Source organism: Oncorhynchus clarkii, chromosome 19, assembly GCF_045791955.1.
Source record: "Oncorhynchus clarkii lewisi isolate Uvic-CL-2024 chromosome 19, UVic_Ocla_1.0, whole genome shotgun sequence".
Lineage (NCBI taxonomy): Eukaryota > Metazoa > Chordata > Actinopteri > Salmoniformes > Salmonidae > Oncorhynchus > Oncorhynchus clarkii.
The window spans coordinates 32,381,176-32,406,809 of NC_092165.1; the positions used below are offsets into that span (position 1 = coordinate 32,381,176).

Consider the following 25,634-nt stretch of genomic DNA (forward strand, 5'->3'; position numbering starts at 1 on the left):
ATTCTATATGGATTATTTGTGTAATTCTATGTGATCAAGGATATGTTTAGGGTGGGTCACAAAGCACTGGTTCGAGGTCTCTTACCCAAACTTTCCCCTCTCCCACTGTCTAACCTTGCCATGTAAAGTGACTGGCTGGTTGATGGGAGAAAGTGTGCCATCTGGTGGCCGCCTAAGAGTACCGTCTGAAACGGAGGTCCTCTCTCCTGCTTTAACAATCTGACTGGAGTCTCTATTCTAACGTCAAAAGACTGGGCGTGGATTCAGTTTCCAGTCCTGTTTAGTGACCACACAAGACATACTCTTTCTCATCTGCTCTCATTCAGAGGGGCATATATATATATATATGTTCTCCCATATATATATACATATACATTATAGAAAGTACAATGTATTCTACTGTGCACAGAACATGACTGCTTAAGCCAACAGTACCCAGCTAGCACAGTAGTGTCACGCCCTGACCTGAGTATTCTTTGTTTTCTTTATATATTTTGGTTAGGTCAGAGTGTGACGAGGGTGGTATGTGTGTTTTTGTCTCATCTAGGGTGTTAGGACTGTCTAGGGGTTTTGTAGGTTTATGGGGTTGTTTCCATCTAGGTGTTTATGTAGGTCTATGGTTGCCTAGATTGGTTCTCAATTAGAGGCAGGTGTTTATCGTTGTCTCTGATTGGGAACCATATTTAGGCAGCCATCTTCTTTGGGTATTTCGTGGGATATTGTCTATGTTATACGTTAGCGCATTGTTTATATAGCGGTCATGGTCGTCTTATTCGTTTTGTTGTTCATTAATAAAGAAGAATGTATTCTAACCACGCTGCGCTTTGGTCTACTCCATACGACGATCGTGTAGATCTGGGCCGATTCCGGCTGACGTCATGTGGCCCGCCTTCAGCAGTATTTATGGTTAGGATGCAAGGATTGAGCTCTGGCAAATTCTGGTGTGAGTTATCTGGCCCAAATGTATCTGGCAGATGATTACATGGGCTGCTTTATATAATTACCATTTTATTATTTATGTATTTTTCCATATTTTCTTATTGTTTCTGTGATCAAAAAATATTTATTTCCTGTTTAAGTAGTATTTTGATACTTTGTGCAAGGCAATTTGCCTTGCACAAAGTAAGTGGTGCAGTGTGTAAGTAAGTGGTGCAGTGGTCTAAGACACTGTATCGCAGTGCAAGGCGATGCACAATTGGCCCAGTGTTGTCCGGGTTAGGGGAGTGTTTGGCCGGCTGGGATGTCCTTGTCCCATCGCGCTCTAGCGACTCCTGTGGCGGTCAGGGCGCATGCACGTTGACACGGTTGCCAGAAACACTAGTTTCCTCGGACACATTGGTGCGGCCGGCTTCCGGGTTACGTTGGCATTGTGTCAAGAAGCAGTGTGGCTTGGCAAGGTTGTGTTTCGGAGGACGCAAGGCTCTTGACCTTCATCTCTCACAAGGCCGCACGGAAGGTTTTACCCGCCCCTACGAAAACTTTGTGGATGGTATTTGTATGTATAAAATGTATAATAGTAACATTTAAAATGACTAAATCGGGTAATTTTGTATACATTTATTTAAATTAGCGTCGGGCCACTTCTGGTAAGATGCCGGCAAAGTCGGATGAATTCCGGTAGATGGAAAGGGCCTGATGTATTTGGGCCGATTTTGGGAAGTCATTCATTTTGATTCCTGGCCGAGTCCGACACTGTTTCAATCAATCAGTCCCCCCCCCCCCCCCCCCCCCCCGCTGGCCGTGACCACTGAGGTATAAAAGAACTAGAGACTGTGTCCAACATATCCGAGCTTTGTTTTCAACGTAATCGACTCACGTTCGCATGAACCGATTCATGGCCTGTCTATGTCGGGGTTGCGTCTGATTTATATGGCCCAAATTCACATGCACATTAGCACTCAGTGTAGCGCGAGCAGCGACGATGTCACAACGGTATCCAAAAACATGGCAGACATTGGATGAATATAAAATATCAATATCTTCGGCTGTCACCAGGTTTCGAGTAAAGTGTCGGATAAAGGCCTGATGGAAACAATGTGTCGACAAAATAAAATTCGCTAGACAACGTGGGATCTTTTTGTGTTGGTAAAATGAACTATGCAATACATGTTGGTGGAAATGCTATTACGTGCAAATATTGATATTATAACCATCCTATCGAAGTAAACATGGAGTCACACGATGACATGTGTGGTCCTCCCACTACGACTCGTCGGGAAAGCATGCAGCTTATTAAGCTACAGATGAAATAAGTTGTGATGAACTTTACAGGGTGGTGAAAGTGCAAGGTGATGAGCTTGCTGCTCCTACTTATCGAGGGTCTTATTCTGGTGACATGATCATCGATGCTTGACTGCCGTTTGACAAATAAACATTATTTTGTTCATTTGTCCATAATAATCTCATCATGTAGGCTATACCTGCATTGTATCTGTGAGCTGTTGGCTAACACCAGTGGGCACACTAGCTATATAATGCAATTAAGTTTTTGTGAGAAAACATTCAGTAGACACCTATTTAACTTGTATCTTTTATTCAGTACATGGGTATTTAACCACAAAAGGTATTTGTATGTGCACTACACCATCACACACAGCCTTTTATCCCCAACAAGTCAATTTGATGGAAACACATCTCTGGTGGGAAAATGGGCATAATGTTCTTGTGTGGATTTTAGAATATTCACATGAACATCTGTCGCCAATTGGATGGAAACCTAGCTGAGTGATGGGGGGGGCGGGGGGAATCGGCCTCAGCGACAACTCTTTGAACAATTCAATGGAAGTTTTGTGCACAAAAGGTAATGACTAAAGTGTCTTTTAAGGAATTTTCAAATCTGAATTCTCTATATGGCCGTCTATGGAAACTGTCTTTCTGGCCCGGGCATTAGTTAAACTGCAGTAACGAAGCAAGACGAGGAGCAGTCGAAACCGTGCTTCAAGACCGGAACCCTGGACCCTTGGCTGTGACCCCACTCTCTGAGGTGGGATATCCAAGAAACACATTTCCAATTCACACGTGTATTAATACACACTTGTACATGTGTGAAATAGGACAAATATAAGCACCCACAAATTAATATTTGATTATCTAACCCGAACATAAAAAATGTCCAGCTCACGAAAGATCCATTCTCTCATCATCAATTTCTCTGTTTACAAGCCCTTCAAGTCCTTCTATAATGTTCTTGATGTGTTCCATCCTCCCTCCTTCTCCCTCCTCCACCTCTGTCAGTGTCATCCAGACCAGCATGGTAGGAGAAAGAGCAGAATCCTCCTCTCCCACTTCGACCACCCTCTCCTCCTCTCTGCCCATGTCCAAACACAAACGCACGGAGGCGCACACCAACTACAATCTACTCTTTCAAGTGTTGTTATGGCAACATAGAACTTAACTCCAGTGAATCAAACAGTGTTGCAGATCAATAATGAGAGTCCCAGTGCTCTCGTCTCTCCACATATTAAATTACATGTCAGGGCTTTACCTGCACCAGGGCCGTCTGCAGCGTCTACTAGACACGCTCACGTCTCTCTTTGAGCGTCTCCCCAATGCGCCCAAGCCTAATTGTTGGCCTCAAACTACTGTTTGAATATCTCTCACCTCCACAAATGATACAGAGGAGTCTAGGTCCTGTAGGAGACCTCACAGAAGGCAAGAGATCAGCTCACAACAAGGCTGTTACTGTTACGGTACGAACCTATCCACAGGTCCCAGGCAGATTGAGTTCAGCATCCATCCGTCCGTTCAATTCGCCATGCATTAGACGCCTCGTGTGTTAAGTAGATCATTGGGTGTTTTTGTTGAAAATGAGCTGTAGAAATCAGGGGTGTCACGCGAGGAGAGCTCCATAGGATCCGGCCTACCTATGTAGCGTCGGGCTGATTGGTTTTGGAGGCAACGTTAATGAGCAGGTGTCTGAAATGGAAAGGGCCATGCGTTGCTACGTGGCGTGCTGCCTGCCTGCGCTTCAGCCATGTGTGCTGCGTCTACCACCAAGCACCATGGGCTATTTGAAATTAGAATCTAGCGGTGGGGGAGTCCTAGATAACCACAGTAATTAGCTGGACTCCAATGGAACCATCCACAGGGCACACTGGCCAGGCAGAGAAAGAACGGGAGAGAGAGAGAGAGAGAGAGGGAGAAGGCAGGCAGGCGGGAGGATAGATGGAGGGGCAGGGCGACTGAAAGAGGCTAGCTAAGGCTTTCACGTTTATATACAGTCAAGCCTGCTCTGCTCGTTAAGTCAAATTAAAGTAACTATCAATTTAACACCTCTGCTTGAGTTTCAGTCCAGGTTGATAGAGAAAAAGATTAAGAAAGAGAGAGAGAACGAAAAAGCAAGGAGAGAGCCCTCAGTAGAGAGGGAGGCGGAGAGAGAGAGAGAGATGTGTGAGCTGGTCTGGGTGGTATGGGGACTCGGGTGATGACTGGCTGTCTGGCCTCTTGTTTGGGGACTAGCTCAGTCTCTAATGTGTGTTTAGAGAGGAAAACACTTATTTTAAGTCCAATCCATTACGGAGCATCTCTTAACTCTGGCCATTGAGAGAATTAGAGATACAAATGGGCTTTTTAATTTGACCTTGACTGTAGGTAGCAGCAGGAGATAGAGTAGAGAAGGGGGAACGGTAGTATTGCAGAGGCCTCACTAGAGATAGAAAGGAAATAAACACTCATATTCACACTGTTGAATGCTGTCATATTGCATGCAACGTTTGGACCAGAAGGTCTATGTCAGGCTGGAGCCTCACTACAGAGAGACAAGATCAGCCACATGATCAAACATATGTGTGCATAGCTAGGTAAATAGCTCCTTTCATAGGGTTACTCCATATTGGTTAAGCAAAGTGACGTCAAAACTGGCAGAGTCTAATAACCAATGTGTTATGTATTCTGGTGGTTGGCGACGGAAAATAACCATGCCACAATATAGCCGGCTTCACCAACATAAAAAAGTCTCCTGTCAACAAAAGCACATGTATTCTCTCTAGGACTTCTACTTACCAGACATAAAGTGAAATGTGTCAAATAAACATCAGAATCCAACTTTTGTCCAAACCTAACCATAATCCTGAGGAGTTAGACAGCGGACTGCCATTAGACCACGCTCATCACGTGAGACTTCCTACCACGAAACCTACCATTGTTTACAGGAATATGGTGCGGTTTGGACACGAGTTGGATTCTGACGTTTATTTGATCGCTAGGGACACATTTCACTTTATGTATGATAAGTAGATTTCCTAGTGTAACGGGTGTCGTCGGAAGGATGAGACCAAGGCGTAGCGTTCTTTGAGTTCCACATAATTTATTAACGAAGTGAAACCTTAGAAAAGACAAAACAATAAAGAATACAACGACCGAACAGAGGGAAAAGGGCTGCCTAAGTATGATCCCCAATCAGAGACGACGATAGACAGCTGCCTCTGATTGGGAACCACACTCGGCCAGAAACAAAGAAATAAAGAACATAGAATGCCCACCCAAATCAAACCCTGACCAAACCAAATAGAGACATAAAAAGGCTCTCTAAGGTCAGGGCGTGACACCTAGAGATTATACAATTGCTTTTGTTGACAGGAAATGTTTTTTTGGTGAAGCCGACTATATTGTGATATAATTATTTTTAAACCGCTAGCTAGCTAACTACCGCAGAGGCTACAGTGACTGGCCTATGTGTTCTATTTACAGAGTCCAATCCAATCAACATTCGCAGCGGAATCAACATCATGCTAGTGTAAATCAGTGAGTAAGTCACCAGTTGTGTAAGTCACCAGTTGGGTTTCAGAGCTAGACACAGCACAGAGACTGCCCTGGTAAGGGTCACCAATGACCTCCTTGTGAATGCTGACTCTGGGGCTGCCAGCATACTCATACTGCTGATCCTCAGTGGAGTATTCAACACAGTCAGCCATGCCATCCTGCTGGACCGCATGGAGAAGCTCCTGGACCTGTCAGATAGTGTACTGGACTGGTTCAGGTCCTACCTCACTAATCATTACCAGTTTCTAGCCATTGGTCCTAGTAGGTTAGACACAGGGGGTCCCTCAAAACTCGGTCCTGGGGCCACTACTGTTTTGTATCTACATGCTGCCACTGGGAAACATCTTGAGGAAACACCGACTGGGCTTTCACGTTTATGCTGACGACACTCAGCTGTATGCTTCCACAAACACTGTCAATGTCACTGCACTCCTGGTCAGCTGCCTACAGGACATTGAAGCATGGATGCAGTTGAGTTTCCTGCAGTGAAACTGCAGAAAGACAGAGGACATCCTGATTGGCACTCGCACCGTTAAAAACAACACCAGCAGCTACAGCCTCAATATTGATGGTGTCCAGTGAGGTTCGCAACCTGGGTGTGCTATTTGACAGAGTGACTTGATACATCTGCCAAGTGCTTAAAAAGGCTGCAATATGTCCATAACTGTGCTGCACATTTCCTCACCCACATCTCCCCCCACGAGCACATCATTCCAGTGCTGTTCAACCTCCACTGGCTCCCCATGTGCTCATGCATTGACTGCCAAATCCTGGTTCACTCCTACCAAGCTATCCACAACTCTGGACCCAAGTACCTGTCTGACCTCATTCTACACTCCTGCCCCACACGCACCCTTCGCTCCTCCAGGTCTGTCTCCCTTCAGCAGCCCCACAGCAGACTAAAAACTATGGGTGACAGGGCTTTCAGTTGCGCGGCTTCATAGCTGTGGAACACACTTCCAGACACCATTTGTGACCTTTTCAGGAAACTAGGCATACTGTATGTCGCACATCACTACTTCACAGGAGAGGCATTTGAACAAAAACATGTATTTTTTATCAAAATGCGTTGTTTTTGGCAGAAATGCCTTCAGGAACACTTGAACTTTCATGTGCTTTAATAACAAACCTGTATTCCATCCGTAAATACGACCAACATTTTTTAATTACGAGCCTAGTTGGTTTAGCCACGCAAAAAGGCAGGAACCTTCCCGCTAGCCATGATTGGTTGAGATAATGGACATGCCGGGAGATGAGTTTGGATTGGTCTGCCATGTAGCATGCTTCTGTCTAGAACATGAGCTGCTCAGTATGTGTTGATACTCCGTTCTACCGTGACGTTTTTGAAAGATATAACGTTAGCCATCGAGTACCACAAAAGTTTTTCTACTTTCCTCAACAACACAGAGCAGGCAATATCGACAGATCAGTTGAAAAAAGTGATGGGCTACTGTCTGAACACACCACGGTTAGTGTGAACCAGAGTGACTTGATACAATGCTGGCCAAACAAGATGTAGCTACAAACAAAACTGAGTTAAATGGTTCCAGTCTGCCGTGAAGCGTTCATCCATGTATATGGGTAAGAGTCTAGCTACATTTTCAGATATTCTAAGTTTCTAATTTTGTTATAAAGTTGTTTTCATTGCAAGTTAAAGCATACTGTTCGCTAGCTAGTGAACGTTAGCTTGCTGGCTCGCTAGCTAACGTTACGTGTATGATCAGTGTAGTAATATTATTCAAATCAGAAACCATTTGCATTGCTAGTTATAGCCTAATGTTAGCGAGCTAACATTGAACTTAGTTGGTTAGTTGTTTAGCTACCTGCAGATTCATACTACAGCTATGACAATGTTTGTATTGGTAGTGGTATAGGTAGGGATTATGCCGGTTCATTGTTTAGCTAGCTAACTACGTGTCTAAACAAAATACTCCACTTCATCAGATGATTACAAGACCCATCAAGTTAGCCAGGTGTGTCTGGGGGTGATTACAGCCATCTATTGAACATGTGTACATGTCTAGACAATAGTGACCCATCCACTTAGCTAGATGTGGCTGGGGGTGGTTATAGCATTTCCTTCACATGACCCATCAATTTAAACAAATGTGTTGGGTAAACATCATCTAATATTTCTAAAATATTTTTATCTGGACACTTTCTGTTTCTGATATTGCTACTATGTAAGTTACCATTTCACTGTACCATTTGCACCTTCTGTATTCTGTGCATGTGACAAATACACTTAGATTTGATTTGATAAAGTGTGTGTTTACCAGAGACGGCAATGTGAAGAACAGCATGACCTGCACCAAAGTCAGATTAGGATATAGGCCAAGGACAAAATAAAGTTCATTTTTACCTGGAGTTTTTCCTTATTGTAGGCTACTACTTTTACCACTTTTGTCTTGAAATCTTTGGTTGTTTACTAAACTACTCACTTTGTTTAGCACATGGCCTCACGTGAATCTTTAAGGAGATGGGTGGGGCTAAGGCTTAAGAGGGTGTGAACGATGATGAATGGGCATAGACAAAGAAGAGCTTTCCACTAGGTTCACCAAAACATTCAAGGGACATTTTCTCAAAAGTGGGGTTACAAGTTTATCAACTTTCAAAGCAGAATTACTTTCCCATTGTTCCTCAACTACAGTGCATGATATACCATTTTCTAGCTTCTGAGTCTATACTTTTATCCGATGTAAAAAACACAATTTCAAATTTTGTTACATAACACCGTCGGGCACATGTGAGTCTCTGGCCTCCTTTAAGGCACAACTCAAAACCGTGCTGTTCAGAGAAGCTTTCGAGGACCATTTCTAATTCTGTTCTCATGGCCTCCGGATCTGGCGACACCTGTATATAGCTTTGATTGTTGTCTGTTCTATGTTCAGTGTTTATTTGTATTTTTTTACAGTACCAGTCAAAAGTTGTATTTATTTAGACTATTTTCTACATTGTAGAATAATAGTGAAGACATCAAAACTATGAAATAACACATATGGAATCATGTAGGAAGCAAAAAAGTGTTAAAAAAATGTAAATATATTTTATATTTCAGATTCTTCAAAGTATCCACTGTTTGTCTGTCATGTTGATGAGACCAAAGCGCAGAGTGATGAGCATACATGCTTCTTTTAATGAAGGAAAAAAACACTAAACAAACTAACAAAGAAACAAAACTAACGTGAAGATATACAACAACGAGTGCTGACATGCAACTACACATTGAAAATTACCCACAAAACCAAAATGGCGACCTAAATAGGATCCCCAATCAGAGACAACGATAAACAGCTGCCTCTGATTGGGAACCAATTTAGGCCACCATAGACCTACATTTACCTAGACATACCAAAACCCCATAGATATACAAAAACCCACATACCACCCTCGTCACACCCTGACCTAACCAAAATAATAAAGAAAATAGATAACTAAGGTCAGGGCGTGACATTGTTTTCTTTGCACAAGCTTGAGGTAGTCACCTGGAATGCATTCCAATGAAAAGGTGTGCCTTTTTCAAAGTTAATTTGTGTAATTTCTTTCCTTCTTGATGTGTTTGAGCCAATCAGTTGTGTTGTGACAAGGTAGGGGTTGTATACAGAAGATGGTCTTTTACCAAATAGGGCTAAGTCCATATCATGGCAAGAACAGTTCAAATAAGCAAAGAGCAACGACAGTCCATCATTACATTAAGACATGAAGGTCAGTCAATCCGGGAAAATTTCAAGAACTTTGAAAGTTTCTTCAAGTACAGTGGCAACTGTAACTGGCTCTCATGAGGACCGCCACAGGAAAGGAAGACCCAGAATTACCTCTGCTGCAGAGGATAAGTTCATTAGAGTTACCAGCCTCAGAAATTGCAGCCCAAATAAATGCTTCACAGAGTTCAAGTAATAGACACATCTCAATATCAACTGTTCAGAGGAGACTGTGTGAATCAGGCCTTCATGGTCGAATTGCTGCAATGAAACAACTACTAAAGGACACCAATAAGAAGAGAAGACTTGCTTGGGCCAAGAAACACGAGCAATGGAGATTAGACTGGTGGAAATCTGTCCTTTGGTCTGATGAGTCCAAATTTGTGATGGTTGGTTCCAACAATGCTCTCTGCATGTGTGGTTCCCACCGTCAAGCATGGAGGAGGAGGTGTGATGGTGTGGGGGTGCTTTGTTGGTGACACTCTATGATTTATTTAGAATTCAAGGCACACTTAACCAGCATGGCTACCTCAGCATTCTGCAGCGATATGCCATCCCATCTGGTTTGTGCTTAGTGGGACTATCATTTGTTTTTCAACAGGACAATGACCCAAATCTTTCACACCCTGATCTGTTTTGCCTGTCTTTGTGATTGTCTCCAACCCCTCCAGGTGTCGCCCATCTTTCCCATTTTCTCCTGTGTATTTATACCTGTGTTCATTGTTTGTTTGTTGCCAGTTCGTTTTGTTCGTCAAGCCTACCAGTGTTCTTTCCCATGCTCCTTTCTTTGCTATTGTTCCTGTTTTCTTCTTTTCCAGTTTTTACCATTCCTGCCTGCCCTGACCCTGCGGAGTACCAGGACCTCCGGGATGTGTTCAACAAGGCCCGGGCCACTTAGCCGCACCAACCACATGACTGCGTGGTTGACCTTCTCCCTAGCATGACTCTGCCCCGGGGAAGACTGTACTGTCTGTCGGGACCAGAGACCAAGGCGATCGAGACCTACATTGGGGACTCCCTAGCTGCAGGATTCATCCGACCTTCTTCGTCTCCCACTGGCGCAGGGTTCTTCTTTGTGGAGAAGAAGAACAAGACCCGTGCATCGACTACCGGGGTCTCAACGACATAACGGTGAAGAACCGCTACCCGCTACCCCTGATATCCTCTGCCTTCGAGCTGCTCCAGGGGGCCACAGTGTTTTCCAAGCTGGATATACAGAACGCCTACCATCTGGTGCAGATACGGAAGGGGACGGGTGGAAGACCGCCTTCAATATGGCCAGCAGTCACTACAAGTATCTGGTCATGCCATTTGGCCTCACCGACGCCCCTGCTGTGTTCCAGGCTCTGGATAATTATGTTCTTCGCGACATGTTGAACCAGTTCGTCTTTGTTTACCTTGATGCCATCCTCATCTTCTCCCGCTCCACCCAAGAACATGTGGTCCATGTCCGACAGGTTCTCCAATGCTTCCTGGAGAACCAGCTGTTTGTAAAGGCAGAGAAGTGCGAGTTCCATCGCTCCACCATCCCTTTTCTGGGTTACATCATTGCTGCAGGGAGAGTACAAATTGAGGTGAGAGCAGTGGAATGGCCCCAGCCTACTTCCAGGGTGCAGCTGCAATGTTTCCTGGGGCCCTCCTCAAGACCTCCTCCAGGTATCGACGACAAGCGGATCGCCACCGGAACCTGGCTCCCCGGTATCGTCTCGGGCAGAAGGTATGGCTGTCCACTCAGGATCTGCCCCTCCGAGTGGAATCCTGCAAACTCTCCCCCCGGTTTATCGGTCCGCTTCCCATCTCCAAAATCACTAGCCTCTCTGCTGTTTGTCTTCTGTTGCCCCGTACCCTTCGTATACATCCTACCTTTCATGTATCCAGAGTTAAACCCATGTCTCAAAGCCCTTCGTCTCCTGCTTTCTTGTTTCCCGGTTTTGACCATTCCTGCCTGCTCTGACCCTGAGTCTGCCTGCCGTCCTGTACCTTTGCCCCACCTATCTGGATTACTGACCTCTGCCTGCCCTTGACCTGTCTTTTTGCCTGCCCCTGTTCGAATAATAAACTTTTGTTATTTCGTCTGCACCTGGGTCTTACCTTAAACTTGATACAAAACCCACTTCCAGGCTGTGTATGGGCTATTTGACCAAGAAGGAGAATGATGGAGTGCTGCATCAGATGACCTGGCCATCCATAATCGCCCCGACCTCAACCCAATTGAGATGGTTTGGGATGAGTTGGACCGCAGAGTGAAGGAAAAGCAGCCAACAAGTGCTCAGCATATGTGGGAACTCCTTCAAGACAGTTGAAAAGCATTCCTCATGAAGCTGATTGCGAGAATGCCAAGAGTGTGCAAAGCTGTCCTCAAGGCAAAGGGTGGCTACTTTGAATAATCTCAAATATAAAATATATTTTCATTTGTTTAACACTTTTTTGGCTACTACATGATTCTATGTGTTATTTCAATGTGTTGATGTCTTCACTATTATTCTACAATAAAGAAAACCCCTGGAATGAGTAGGTGTGTCCAAACTTTTGACTGGTACTGTGTATATATATATATATATATATATATATATATATGTATATGTTGACCCTTTGGTCTGAGAAAAGCGCTTTACAAATCAAATGAATTATTATTTTTACATTTGCTAAATCTTTTAATGACTCCAATATGAGCAAATAAATATACTGGAGCCAGGCATAAACATGGTCCGTCACTTGTTGTCATTGTTGGTGTGTTTATAAGTAGGCTATAACTTCTACTGTAGTTTTCTGTGTATTATGCAGGCTTAGTTGATTGTTGATGCAAAGCTTTGGAGAAAATAAAGCATAGTTATTAGTAAGGAGGGGATGGTATGGGTGACTGACTCGTGTCTGCTGGGAGTGGGTGTTGTGTGTGAAGGTTAGCATGCATGATCTATTGACACGAGGGAGATGTGTGGGTATGGTACCTTGTTTGAGTGTGTATTGATGGGGACAATGTAGTAAAATGTTGACTAATCACTGACTAGTGTGTGTCCTACAAACTAATCATGCTGCTTCTAATGATGACCTTGACACCAGCTTTAGTAGTACAGATCCTGTAGACCCATTTGATGAAAGCTTTCAGCCGGGAACAAGCTCAAGCTTAACATCATCTGACTCGGAAGAAGAAAAGACTGCATGGGGCTGGCAAGAGACAAAGTGTATAGTCTATGAGTCCAACGTCATGGAGCGCATGAAGTTCTGTCAGACCAGCTGCCGTTGCCCAACACAAGACCAGGTTCACCAGCGGAAGAACATTCAGGAATGTAAAATTTGATTTGAACCTATCTGGAATATACAGCCAACACAACATCCACATTCAGTTAGACTGATGTTGTAGTATAATATAGAATGCCTGGTATGCTCACAAATGCATCACGTTATAGATATTGCTAGCTATTGTAGATATGTATTTAATTGAGTTTGATTAAATGTTTTCTATATTCTTTTTAAAAAGTGTACTGACACGTGACGAAATGATTCCAGCTACATAAGAAACCAATAAAGTGTTGACTTCAACTTCTGGATCAATTCATTGTGATATTCATGAAATGTACTTGGAGGTAACTTGCTACAATCTTACTGCCCAAAAAATATATGCAGTGAGTTGGTGTATCATTTCAACTTTAATTTGTTGGCAAGTAAAAATGTTTCAATAAAATAATAGATTAGTTAATCAATGTAGCAAGTAAGTAGACAGGCCTTGTATTCAAGACAAAGTTTATTTGCTCTGGAGACCGAGGTGAGTTTACAACGCAGTATGCAGGAACAGTTATTTTATTTGTATTTTTTATTTAACTAGGCAAGTCAGTTAAGAACAAATTCTTCTTTTACAATGACGGCCTACCCTGGCCAAACTCTCCCCTAACCTGGACGACGCTGGGCCAATTGTGCGCCGCCTTATGAGACTCCCGATCACGGGAATATACTACAGTTCTACAAAGGGAATACTTGCATATTATGCTTTCTTCGGGGGTGCAGTGAGGTGTTCGTAGTCACTTTAGGGAGATTGTTGTTATGGACATTTTACATCTACTCTTGAGTCATCAACTTCTTTGTATCCAAAATTCTGTGTGAGGGATAAATTGCTCAAATGGCCCCAACAGCACATGCAGGCAAGGGGATTCGGTGTCCTCTGCCTAGCTTCTCCCCACGTAGAACAAACACAAACTCCAAAAATAATCTTTAGGCCACCCAAGCAGTATTGTCTGTAAGAGAATGACTAAAACACTATTTGACTTTCTTGGGCAATCATTGTGTACTGTCTGTATTCTTACTGTAGCAGCATGAGGCAGAATACTACATGTCACAGATACATGTTAGCTAGCTAGCTACAACACATAGGTGTAGTTACCCTAAGACTAATATGAGTCATAAAGCCAAAGTCATTCATTTACTCATCATCATCATCATCAAAACATTTCTCCAGTTTTGCTCCTAATGAGATGCACTGACGCTAGCTAGCTAACAATAGCTAGCTAGCTATAATGTTAGACTATTGTACATTAGCTCAATTATAATGCACTGAACAACACTGCCTTGTGTAAAAAGAGAGCTTATGTTGCTAGCTAGCTACCGACAGCAAAACAACCAACTTGTTGTTGGCGTTCTGAAGAACGTCTCCAGCACCCCTCTATCCATATGAGCGTCAATGGTCACACACACACGATCCATGGGGTCTGCAGTGACCCTCTCCAATAAGAACTGTCCACCATCAAATTTGTTGCAGCACAGACATTCCTCTTCTGTTGGCATGGCTGGACAGCACCTGCATAGGCACCACCAGTCAGAGTCTGACCGTGGCTCCCCATTGCTGCTTGCTGGTCTCAACTCCCGTGAACCTGGAGAAACTAGTACTACCCCCGTTTTGAAAAGACTGCCTTCGAGGGTGGGAACGCAATTGGACAAGGAAGTAGAGCTCCCGTCAGACTGTAGTATTTACAAAGCCAGGGAAAATGAGTAAACCTAGAAATCGTGCAATGTCCCGGCAGATAGGAACATCACTGTGACAAGTCCAATGGCTCTATTGAACAAGGACAACCATATCTACTTGCTGCTAGCGTGATCGTTTAATCCGCGAAACACAAAAGCCACAATAATTGCTACAAAACATGACTCCATTAATTTCTAGATCAGACAGCAGGCTCAGTCAACCAATGACGTTATTGTATGAACTCTCCCGGCATAAAAAAAATAAATAAAATGCTATGGTACATAATTATGTCTGAAACACCTCTCATAACTCATAATTATATAGAAAGAATGGAAGAACACCCCAAATAATGTCTAGTGGTGAAGTTTCCCTTTAATAAGAGCCTAACAACTACCCTGTCTAAGAGCCTAACAACTACACCCTCCTCAAACAGTAAGGCTTTCCCCTCTTCTTTCTGCTTCTTTCTACTCTATTGTTTCCTATCCTCCATTCTCTCTCTTTCTCCCCCTCTTTCCCTTTCTTGGTCTGCTTTGCTCATCCAATCCTCTCACTCTAACAATCAATCAATCAAGGTAGTTACTGGTGTTCATGTTGTTTCTGGAAAATAATTAAAGCTACAAAAAACATGTTTCCTTTTCAAAAGTAAAAGGTTGTGACTTTACAAATGTTCTCTTCTAAAATGTGACGGATTTGTTGATGTAACAAAAAGATTTGTTCCTTCCCTAAACTCCGATGCTGGGTATTGTGTTTCCGCCTGTCAGAATGACTTAAGGCTATAAGAGGAAGACCTGCCCTCAGATCCCAGCACTGAGAAGGGGCAGCTGGCCATAGTTTGATCTCTGATTCTCCATTCTAGAACTACAAGGCTTTGCTGCGTGTTGCATCTCTCCCCTGTGGTATGACTCCCATTTTCTGAGCCCATTCGCATCGCAAGCAGCCATCTGGTACAAGCATACACAATGTACAAGCACACACACGCACACACAAACACACAGAATGTAGAAGCGTAATAATGCACGAACACGCATAAATGTACATACACACACAAACACACACAAAGCAGCAGCAAACATTAGCCTCCCCAACCAACACAGAGGCCTTTGTATAGCAACACTGGCATCTGACCCAAAGCTGCCGATAGAAGGGGTGATACGGGGTGAAGGGGTATTGGCTGTGCAGTGTGGGGGGTGGGGGGTGGAGGGGGTGGGGGGGGGGGGGGGGTGTTGGCTTGGCTGTGTTGGGAAGGAAACGTGGTGGGTTAGGTTGGAGGTGAACCAAGAGTCAGGAGGTGTGACAGAGTAGACAGAGGCGAGATGTGAAAGATTGGCCTGGTGAGGGGTAGTCATTCTGTGCCACTTGGTAAGGAGCCCAGGAGTGGGACACTCAACTCAATGGAGGATTGTTAGCTGACTGAAGGCAGTGCCAGCACTAACCCCACCATGTCATTATGATGTTTCTCTATAGCTACTGCATCTATGGATGGATGAAATGTTTCCATTTAATCAGAATGAAACCTTCTACATACTCACACACAACACACACCCATACATTCACCTCAACCCCAAGCGCCTCCCTGTCCACATGTGATTTCAATGAACAGTCACTTCTTCGCTTGCAAACTGTCCCTCCCGGAAGTGTTTAATTAATTGTAGAGTCTCCACCTCCCAAAAAATATTTTGTTTACTTTTGGAAGTGACACTCTGGTTGCCCTGGAGATGGGCTGAATCACAGTGTTCTAGAAACACACTGTGGCTTTTAATTGCGGTCAATCTATTCATACTGAGAGAGGTGGCAAGGATGAGAACACTTCACAACTTCATTAGAAGATACAGACAGCCAGGCATGGTACTCCATCAGCAGGGTTTTGATTCAGGCTACATTTGAACAAGAGACACTGTCATTGAAAATAAAATCGTTATCAAAAAGGCGAGAATGTACGCAAGCGAAGATAAGAAGGGCTTGTTATTATTTCTGGTCAATTCAAGCGGCAGCTTTGAGGGAAACTGTTCTGCTCCCTGCTCTCCCATGGTGAAGTGACTCACGACGACCGTCTAAAATGACACGGGAGGAGAGTCAAACATTACTTGAATTAAACTACAGACAGCTACTGCATTACTTCTCATGGAACACAGTGTCAACAAATTAACTCTCCACTCTCATTATGCCTTCACTATGAATTATTGAAAATTACTAATGCAGCCAGGCATGTGTGTGTGTGCATGTGTGTTCAACAATGATTGTGTGGATGGTTCCAGCAGTATCACCGCCACAGTGTGTGTCTGTGTGTGTTTGTGTCTGACAGTGAGTGACTGGAGAGAGAGAGCCCCATGGAGCTGAGTCTCCACATTAAACACCACCTGCTCCTTCCAGATATATAAAACACAGCACTGTGTCACACACACACACACAAACACACACACACACACACACCTCGCCTTTGTAGCTCCACCATGCCTAACCACCCACACGCATGTAGCCAGGCATAATGCAGATTAACACCAACACACACACACACACACGCTCCACTTCCTCGGCACTCACTGATCTGAGCAGTCCTCTAATAAACAGGAGTCTAGATATCAACATTCTGATTGTCATTCTCCCTCAGATAAATACTGTGTTCTAGCTATGTTTTCCATTTGTTATGTGTTCTATATGGAGGATTAGAGATAATGGCTGTAATATTCATACTGAGCAGAGCAGAGCCGTCAACTGTCACGTGAGGTAAAGAGAGATGAAAAGTCTAATGAGGGAGTGGAGCCCTGAACTGTAAACACACACAGACAGGCTACAATGGATAATCTCACTACCGCATGCTGCCATATTGTCTCCCCGGAAGTTCGAATGAGAAGTCACATAGAATAAATCTAAAATAAGATTTTATAGAACTAATGCATATTTTCCATAATTTAACTAGGCAAGTCAGTTAAGAACAAATTCTTATTTTCAATGACAGCCTAGGAACAGTGGGTAGAACGACAGATTTTTACCTTGTCAACTCGGGGATTCGATCTTGAAACCTTTCGGTTACTAGTCCAACGCTCTAACCACTAGGCTACCTGCCGCCCCATATGCAACTAAGAAGACAAATAGGGTAAGATTTTAATAAGAATATTTGAAGATCAATGCAGATGTTTCGATCTACCTAACCAATGTAGCATTAATCTACACATTTTCTGTGTTCTACCAACAGGGCACAAATACTATGAGAATGTATCAATATTTTACAGAGAACTTGGCCCATAAAAAAACTCTAAGTTATTTAATATTCATGAATGCATCACCTTCATGAATATTCATGATCAGATGAATATTTTAGTTAACCTCCAATGGACGAATTAGGCTGTTCTTTCAGCTAATCAATAATTTGGAGGTGATTGTCATTGACGGATACCGTCAACAACGTCCAGACGAAAGGGCCACAAAATAAAGTTACACTCCACAACTGTAGCTTGATCATCAGTGAAGATCATCACTCGGTCTACAGAGTACATGGCAGTAATCAGTGCCCCTGTGAACAACATTTTCTTCTGATTGATCTAGCCACAAAATAGAGATCAAATGTTTGAAAATACGATGCCATAAGGCCGGGGTTACACTCCTGTCTAATATTCAGCAGTGGCTCATTCTAAAGAAGTGGCTCTCTGATCAGCGCAGATAAGTGAAATGTATTCTGACGGTCAGAAGTCAACTGAGAGGGCATCACCATCACCACCACTGCTGTAGTGTTGATGTGGATGGTTAAACCATAAAGAAGGCAACACAGACACCAAGCCAACACCAGCTCAGCACTTGATGTCTAGTCTGCCACTGAGGGATATTTACAGTGGGGTCCAACATGATTGGATCTCTTGATAAAGACGAGCTAAAAAGACTGTTTAAAATAATTAATACAAATACTGAGCTTCTGTATATTGTATGCTCCAAAAAATGTTAAATGTTAATTGTTTTATACTAATACAATTGCTCAGAGAAATACAATGTGTTTAACATGTAATAAAAAAAACTCAAAAAGATTGGGGGTCAATACTCTATCCCCTTGCGAGGATAGCAAGACTGAGCCTTTTTCTCAATGTTTTTATTTGAGATTGGAGAACACATTGGGAGTGATCTTAGACCAGTCCTCCACACAGAATCATTCCATATCCTTGATATCCTTTGTTTTCGCTTGTGTACTGCCCTCTTCAATTCAAACCACAGGCTCTCAATGGGTTTCCAGTTCGGAGGACGGAGATGGCCATTGGAAAATGTAGACTGTGTGGTCAGTTATCCATTTCATGTGGATTTTGATGTGCAAAGTGACAGAAAAGATAATACATTTTTCTTAATGTTTTGCGTGGGAAAAATGACACAGCTCAAATTCTCTACATTGAAAAATAAAGAAGACAATGATGGGTAGGAAATGTAGTGGGAGGAACTGTCACTATCTCAGATATTCCTGTTAGATTTCATACAGGAGAGTATAATAGATATAATTGTGGGCTAGGCACCATTTTCTGAAAGTATAAAGGCTCTGTCATATAATGACAGTATAAAAGAAAAGGAAATGGTGTGATATTTCCTACTTCATCACTTAAGATATGACTAATGGTGAGGTCAATATGCAAGATGAGAGAAGATTAGTTTTGACCTTGACTGTGACCTTCTGCAGTTTGGAAATGAAAATGTGTGCAGAGGGAGGAGGAGAAGGCTGTTGGGAAGCCATTTCTTGTCATTATGTTGTTTCCAGTTCTGAAGGTGGTTATTCATTTGATTTCTTTATGATTCACAATCTGCTCTTTCGAAATATGCCATATGCTCAAAGCAATTCAAGGATGACGAGTGTCAGAATCAGTACAGTAATAAAAATAGCCTAAATGAGCTTGATTTACAGCCTGTGCCTCCCAGCAGTCAGCCCTCTCTCCCTCACCTATGATAAAATCCCCTAGCCTTGGCAAACAACAGCCTGCCTGCCTGCCAGCCAGCCAGCAACACAGGACCAACACACACACTTACCTTTTTCAATCAATCCAGTGTTAGCCAGATAACAGAGTGCAGGTGTAGGGAGAAATGTATAACAAATGGGCAGTGTAGTACATATTTATTAGCATTGGAGGAAATTAAATCAATATCAGGGCCCAAATCAGTTTGTTTTAATCAGGAACAAACATATTGACTTAACACAATATGGCCAGTTTTATCTATCACTAATAAAAATTCATTGAGACAAGGTGCCTATACAGGCTGTGGCAAAATAGGAACCTCAATCTATAGCTTGCTATTTTCTATTGCTCTCTCCTATCGCTCTGACTCCCTCGTTCTCTCCATCTCTTTCTCCCTCTCTCCCTTCCTCTTTCCCTCTGTGTCCTTCTTTCCATGCCTCTGAGGGAAGGAGCATCTGAAGGACAGAAGTGTGTCTGAGACCTCATATTAGAACACATGGTGCCCTGTGCGTTTCCATACATTCATTTGGCTGCAGTCTGGTCAGTAGCCCTTTCCTGCAGTCAAATGACCTAGTGGTCTCATGGGCCGAATGTTATTCCTATTTTTCGGATTTGCATAACATTAAAAAACCTTCTGAAAATCTGTTTTTTTCTATGTTAAACAGTTTTGTTATATTTCAGTCTTCTGTGATGTATACAAAATGTAATATTGGGATGCAAACTCAAAATGTAATACATTTCAACTCTATATCTGACATGGTACAGGTGTCTTCTCTTTTTAAGCCCAGAACCATGTGTGTGAGGTGCATACTTGGGTTTCAAAGTAGATTTGTTTAAGACTACCAAGAAACAATCTGTGTGACCCTGATTTAGCCCACTGCAGTAAAACGTTAATGCCTCCCTCTCTTTTGTTTCCGTTCATCGCAAGAGATCTTTCGACTTTTATGAAATCACACCTAATGGAATGTGATAATGGGAGCTTTCTGGCAATCAGGATGTTAGCTATGGTGTGGGGGGTCAGAGGTAGGGAGGTGCATGAAAAGGATTACTAAAGACCCCCCTCACACACACACACACCACCTCTTCCAGGGCCCGGCTAAGGAGAATGTGATTACAAGCTAGTAGGCCAGGCCCTCTCCATGGGGCATAGTGCACCACCATCCATCCATTATTGTAGAGCACCACCATACAGACAGTAACATCCATCCAGTAACACCCATAAAGTAACATCCATAGAGTAACAGGATACATACATACAGTAACATCCATCCAGTAACATCCATACAGTAACAGGATACATCCATAAAGTAACATTCATACAGTAACAGGATACATCCATAAAGTAACATCCATCCAGTAACATCCATCAAGTAACAGGATACATCCATCCAGTAATATCCATCCAGCAACATCCATCCAGTAACATCCATCCAGCAACATCCATCCAGTAACATCCATAAAGTAACATCCATACAGTAACAGGATACATCCATAAAGTAACATCCATCCAGTAACATCCATCCAGTAACATCCATCCAGTATCATCCATAAAGTAACATCCATACAGTAACAGGATACATCCATAAAGTAATATCCATCCAGTAACATCCATACAGTAACATCCATACAGTAACAGGATACATCCATCCAGTAACATCCATCCAGAAACATCCATAAAGTAACATCCATAACGTAACATCCATCCAGTAACATCCATAACGTAACATCCATACAGTAAAATCCATCCAGTAACATCCATCTGGTAACATCCATACAGTAACATAAATACAGTAACAGGAAACATCCATAAAGTAACATCCATACAGTAATATCCATCCAGCAACATCCATCCAGTAACATCCATAACGTAACATCCATCCAGTAAAATCCATCCAGTAACATCCATCTGGTAACATCCATACAGTAACATAAATACAGTAACAGGAAACATCCATAAAGTAACATCCATACAGTAACATCCATCCAGCAACATCCATCCAGTAACAGTAACATCCATAAAGTAACATCCACACAGTAACATCCATACAGTAACATCCATACAGTAACATCCATACAGTAACAGGATACATCCATACAGTAACATCCAAACAGTACCATCCATCCAGTGACATCCACACAGTAACAGGATACATCCATAAAGTAACATCCATCCAGTGACATCCACACAGTAACAGGATACATCCATAAAGTAACATCCATCCAGTAACATTCATACAGTAACAGGATACATCCATAAAGTAACATCCATCCCGTAACATTCATACAGTAACAGGATACATCCATAAAGTAACATCCATACAGTAACAGGATACATCCATAAAGTAACATCCACACAGTAACATCCATACAGTAACAGGATGCATCCATACAGTAACATCCAGACAGTAAATCTAGACAGTAACATCCAGACAGTAACAGGATACATCCATCCAGTAACATTCAGACAGTAACATCCAGACAGTAACAACCAGACAGTAACATCCATACAGTAACATCCAGGCAGTAACATCCATACAGCAACCTCCATTCAGTAAGAAAACATCCATCCAGTAACATCCATACAGTAACATCCAGACAGTAACATCCACACAGTAACATCCATACAGTAACATCCAGGCAGTAACATCCATACAGCAACCTCCATTCAGTAAGAAAACATCCATCCAGTAACATCCATACAGTAACATCCATACAGTAACATCCACACAGTAACATCCATACAGTAACATCCAGGCAGTAACATCCATACAGTAACTTCCATACAGTAACATCCATTCAGTAAGAAAACATCCATCCAGTAACAACCATACAGTAACATGCATACAGTAACATCCAAACAGTAAAATCCTGACAGTAACAGGATACATCCATCCAGTAACATCCATACAGCAACATCCATTCAGTAAGAAAACATCCATCCAGTAACATCCATACAGTAACATCCATACAGTAACATCCATTGAGTAAGAAAACATCCATCCAGTAACAACCATACAGTAACATCCATACAGTAACTGGATACATCCAGACATTAACATCTATACAGTAACAGGATACATCCAGAGAGTAACATCCATACAGTAACATCCAGACAGTAACATCCAGACAGTAACATCCATACAGTAACATCCAGACAGTAACATCCATACAGTAACATCCAGACAGTAACATCCAGACAGTAACATCCATACAGTAACATCCAGACAGTAACATCCATACAGTAACACCCATACAGTAACATCCAGACAGTAACATCCATACAGTAACATCCATACAGTAACATCCATACAGTAACATGATACATCCAGACAGTAACATCCATACAGTAACAGGATACATCCAGACAGTAACATCCATACAGTAACATCCAGACAGTAACATCCATACAGTAACATCCATACAGTAACATGATACATCCAGACAGTAACACCCATACAGTAACAGGATACATCCAGAGAGTAACATCCATACAGTAACATCCAGACAGTAACATCCATACAGTAACATTCATACAGTAACATGATACATCCAGGCAGTAACATCCATACAGTAACAGGATACATCCAGACAGTAACATCCATACAGTAACAGGATACATCCAGATAGTAACATCCATACAGTAACAGGATACATCCAGACAGTAACATCCATACAGTAACAGGATACATCCAGACAGTAACATCCATACAGTAACAGGATACATCCAGAGAGTAACATCCATACAGTAACATCCAGACAGTAACATCCATACAGTAACATCCATACTTTAACATCTATACAGTAACATGATACATTCAGACAGTAACATCCATACAGTAACAGGATACATCCAGACAGTAACATCCATACAGTAACAGGATACATCCAGACAGTAACATCCATACAGTAACAGGATACATCCAGACAGTAACATCCATACAGTAACAGGATACATCCAGACAGTAACATCCATACAGTAACAACCATACAGTAACATCCATACAGTAACAGGATACATCCAGACAGTAACATCCTGTTACAGCCAGCTAGTAACATCCAGCTAGTAACAGGCATCCAGTAACAGGATACATCCATACAGTAACAGCCAGCTAGTAATACCCATACAGTAACAGGCATCCAGTAACAGTCATTCAGTAACAGTCATCCAGTAATATCCATACATTAACAGGATACAGCCATCCAGTAACATCCAGTTACAGCCAGCTAGTAACATCCAGCTAGTAACAGGCATCCAGTAACATCCATCCAGTAACAGGATACATCCATACAGTAACAGCCAGCTAGTAATACCCATACAGTAACAGGCATCCAGTAACAGTCATTCAGTAACAGTCATCCAGTAATATCCATAGTATTAACAGGATACAGCCATCCAGTAACATCCAGTTACAGCCAGCTAGTAACATCCATACAGTAACAGGCATCCAGTAATAGCCATTCACCTTGTAGAGATACTGCTGTTGCTCCTCTGACATCATCAGCTTGTAGCTGTCCGTCACCACCGAGTCCATGTCCATTAGCCAATCCCAGAGCTCCTGGAAGTCTGACTCAAACTCCTGCAGACTGGAGGACAGGAAGAAGGGAGGAGAGGAAGGAGGGAGGAGAGGGAGAAGGGAAGGAGGGAGAAGAGGAGATGGGAAGAGGGAGGAGAGAGGGGGGGGAGTAGAGGGGAGAGGAGAGTGGAAGGGAGGAGGGAGAAGAAGACAAGGAGGAAGAGCTGGGGTTAGAGACGACGCCCCTAGGAAATATCCCACTAAACCCCTGCTAAACGCCCACCCCCCAATGCCCACCTCTTCCACAGCTTAACCATTAGGTTGAAAAGAGGGAAAGGCAGCTGGACATTACAGAGGGAATATTTGACAAGCGGTGGTAATTACCATGGCCCGTCAGTGGAATGCTGGGTTCATGAGGGTGCAGAAGGTGTGAACAGGGTTAGACGCACACTGAATCTCTGACCCAGCTGGTGAGTGACACCTATCTCTATAGCACAGAAGCATCTTAATTAAACATGACTTCAACTGTCCTTCCTCCCTACCTCCGTCACACCCCAGCCCCTCCTTCCCCTTCCCCAGCCCCTGACATGAAATAACATCAAATATTTATGAAAGGAACAAGGGCAATTGCTCAAACATACACATTACTGTCAGGGGTTTGGTTTGGTGTTTTAGACTCGGCGGGTGGCTACATGTTTATAAACATTAGTGGTTCAAATTGTTTTGGAATTCGCCTGGGCTGCTCTGGACACTTTGACAGTTGTGTCAGGCTGCCGATGGCGTTCCCGTCCCTTCGCTCGACTTCCATTCACAAAGCAATCAACTGAGTTGTCCCTGAAGAAAGAAACGACTATGAATGAGATTACATAAATAACCATCAAACTGGAGGGAAATATCAACACCCTCTTTATTTTAATTTATAGCAGAAACAAAGTTAACACAGGAGCGGGATTGAGTTTTGGCTTAGTACTACATATGTAATTTCAACAAGCATGGCAGAGCTGTATGTATTAGCATTTTCAAGCAGACATTGATGAAACAAAATGACGTTGGGGAAAATATGAATATTTTAGTCCTTGTTATACAGAAGTCACTGATCATAACAAAACAGGGGAGACAGAAAATGAGAAACCGTGTGACAAGCAAAGCTCGAGGAAGTCACCCTAAGGCATTCAACTCCACAACTCATTATACGGCGGCTGCTGTAGGCCTTTTGTAAGCTAAACTGATAAATACGTTACAATATTCCTTCCGCGATATTGTTTTTTCCTCACTAATACAAAACTAAATGCTTGTAGAACAAGATCTCTGCGGGCATCTAACCAAACAAACAAATAAGGGAATAAAATCAAGCCTCACACAGCAGGATCCATTTAGCAGAGCTACATTATAGCCTTTTGATCTGTCCGAATCTTTCTCTATCAGTTGCCTTGGTTGTGTACAAAGCATACTGTACTGTCTGTATGTCTCCTCAACTAAACTAAACCTTCAAACCCTCCCTTTTGGCAGTACTCTTCCCAGATCATTCCCTCCCTCCCTCCGATGAAAGTAGACATGCGTTAAATGTTACCCTGTTAACCGTAGGGAGGCTAGGTCTGTGCTCTGCGGATGGATGGGTGGGTGCCGCACACTACAGCCCCAGCCGAGCTGACAGACACGCTAGCGTCTGAAATGGATGCATTTCCGTCCTCTATTCTTTTCAAATCCATTTAACATCAATCTCCCCCACTCAGAGGAGTGCTGGCTGGCTGATATGAGAGCAGCGCTACTGTACCTAATTCAT

At 42.8% G+C, this 25,634-nt stretch overlaps 1 protein-coding gene across 2 annotated transcripts in view; it reads right to left on the minus strand.

The window, feature by feature from the left end:
- Positions 1–25,634, minus strand: part of LOC139375052 (A kinase (PRKA) anchor protein 6) — a 181,932-nt gene that overhangs the window by 52,372 nt on the left and 103,926 nt on the right. For both annotated transcript variants that reach the window (XM_071116434.1, XM_071116435.1), the window contains one exon: positions 23,801–23,921. In XM_071116434.1, coding sequence (XP_070972535.1) covers positions 23,801–23,921 — 121 coding nt within the window. The remainder of the gene's footprint in view (positions 1–23,800; positions 23,922–25,634) is intronic.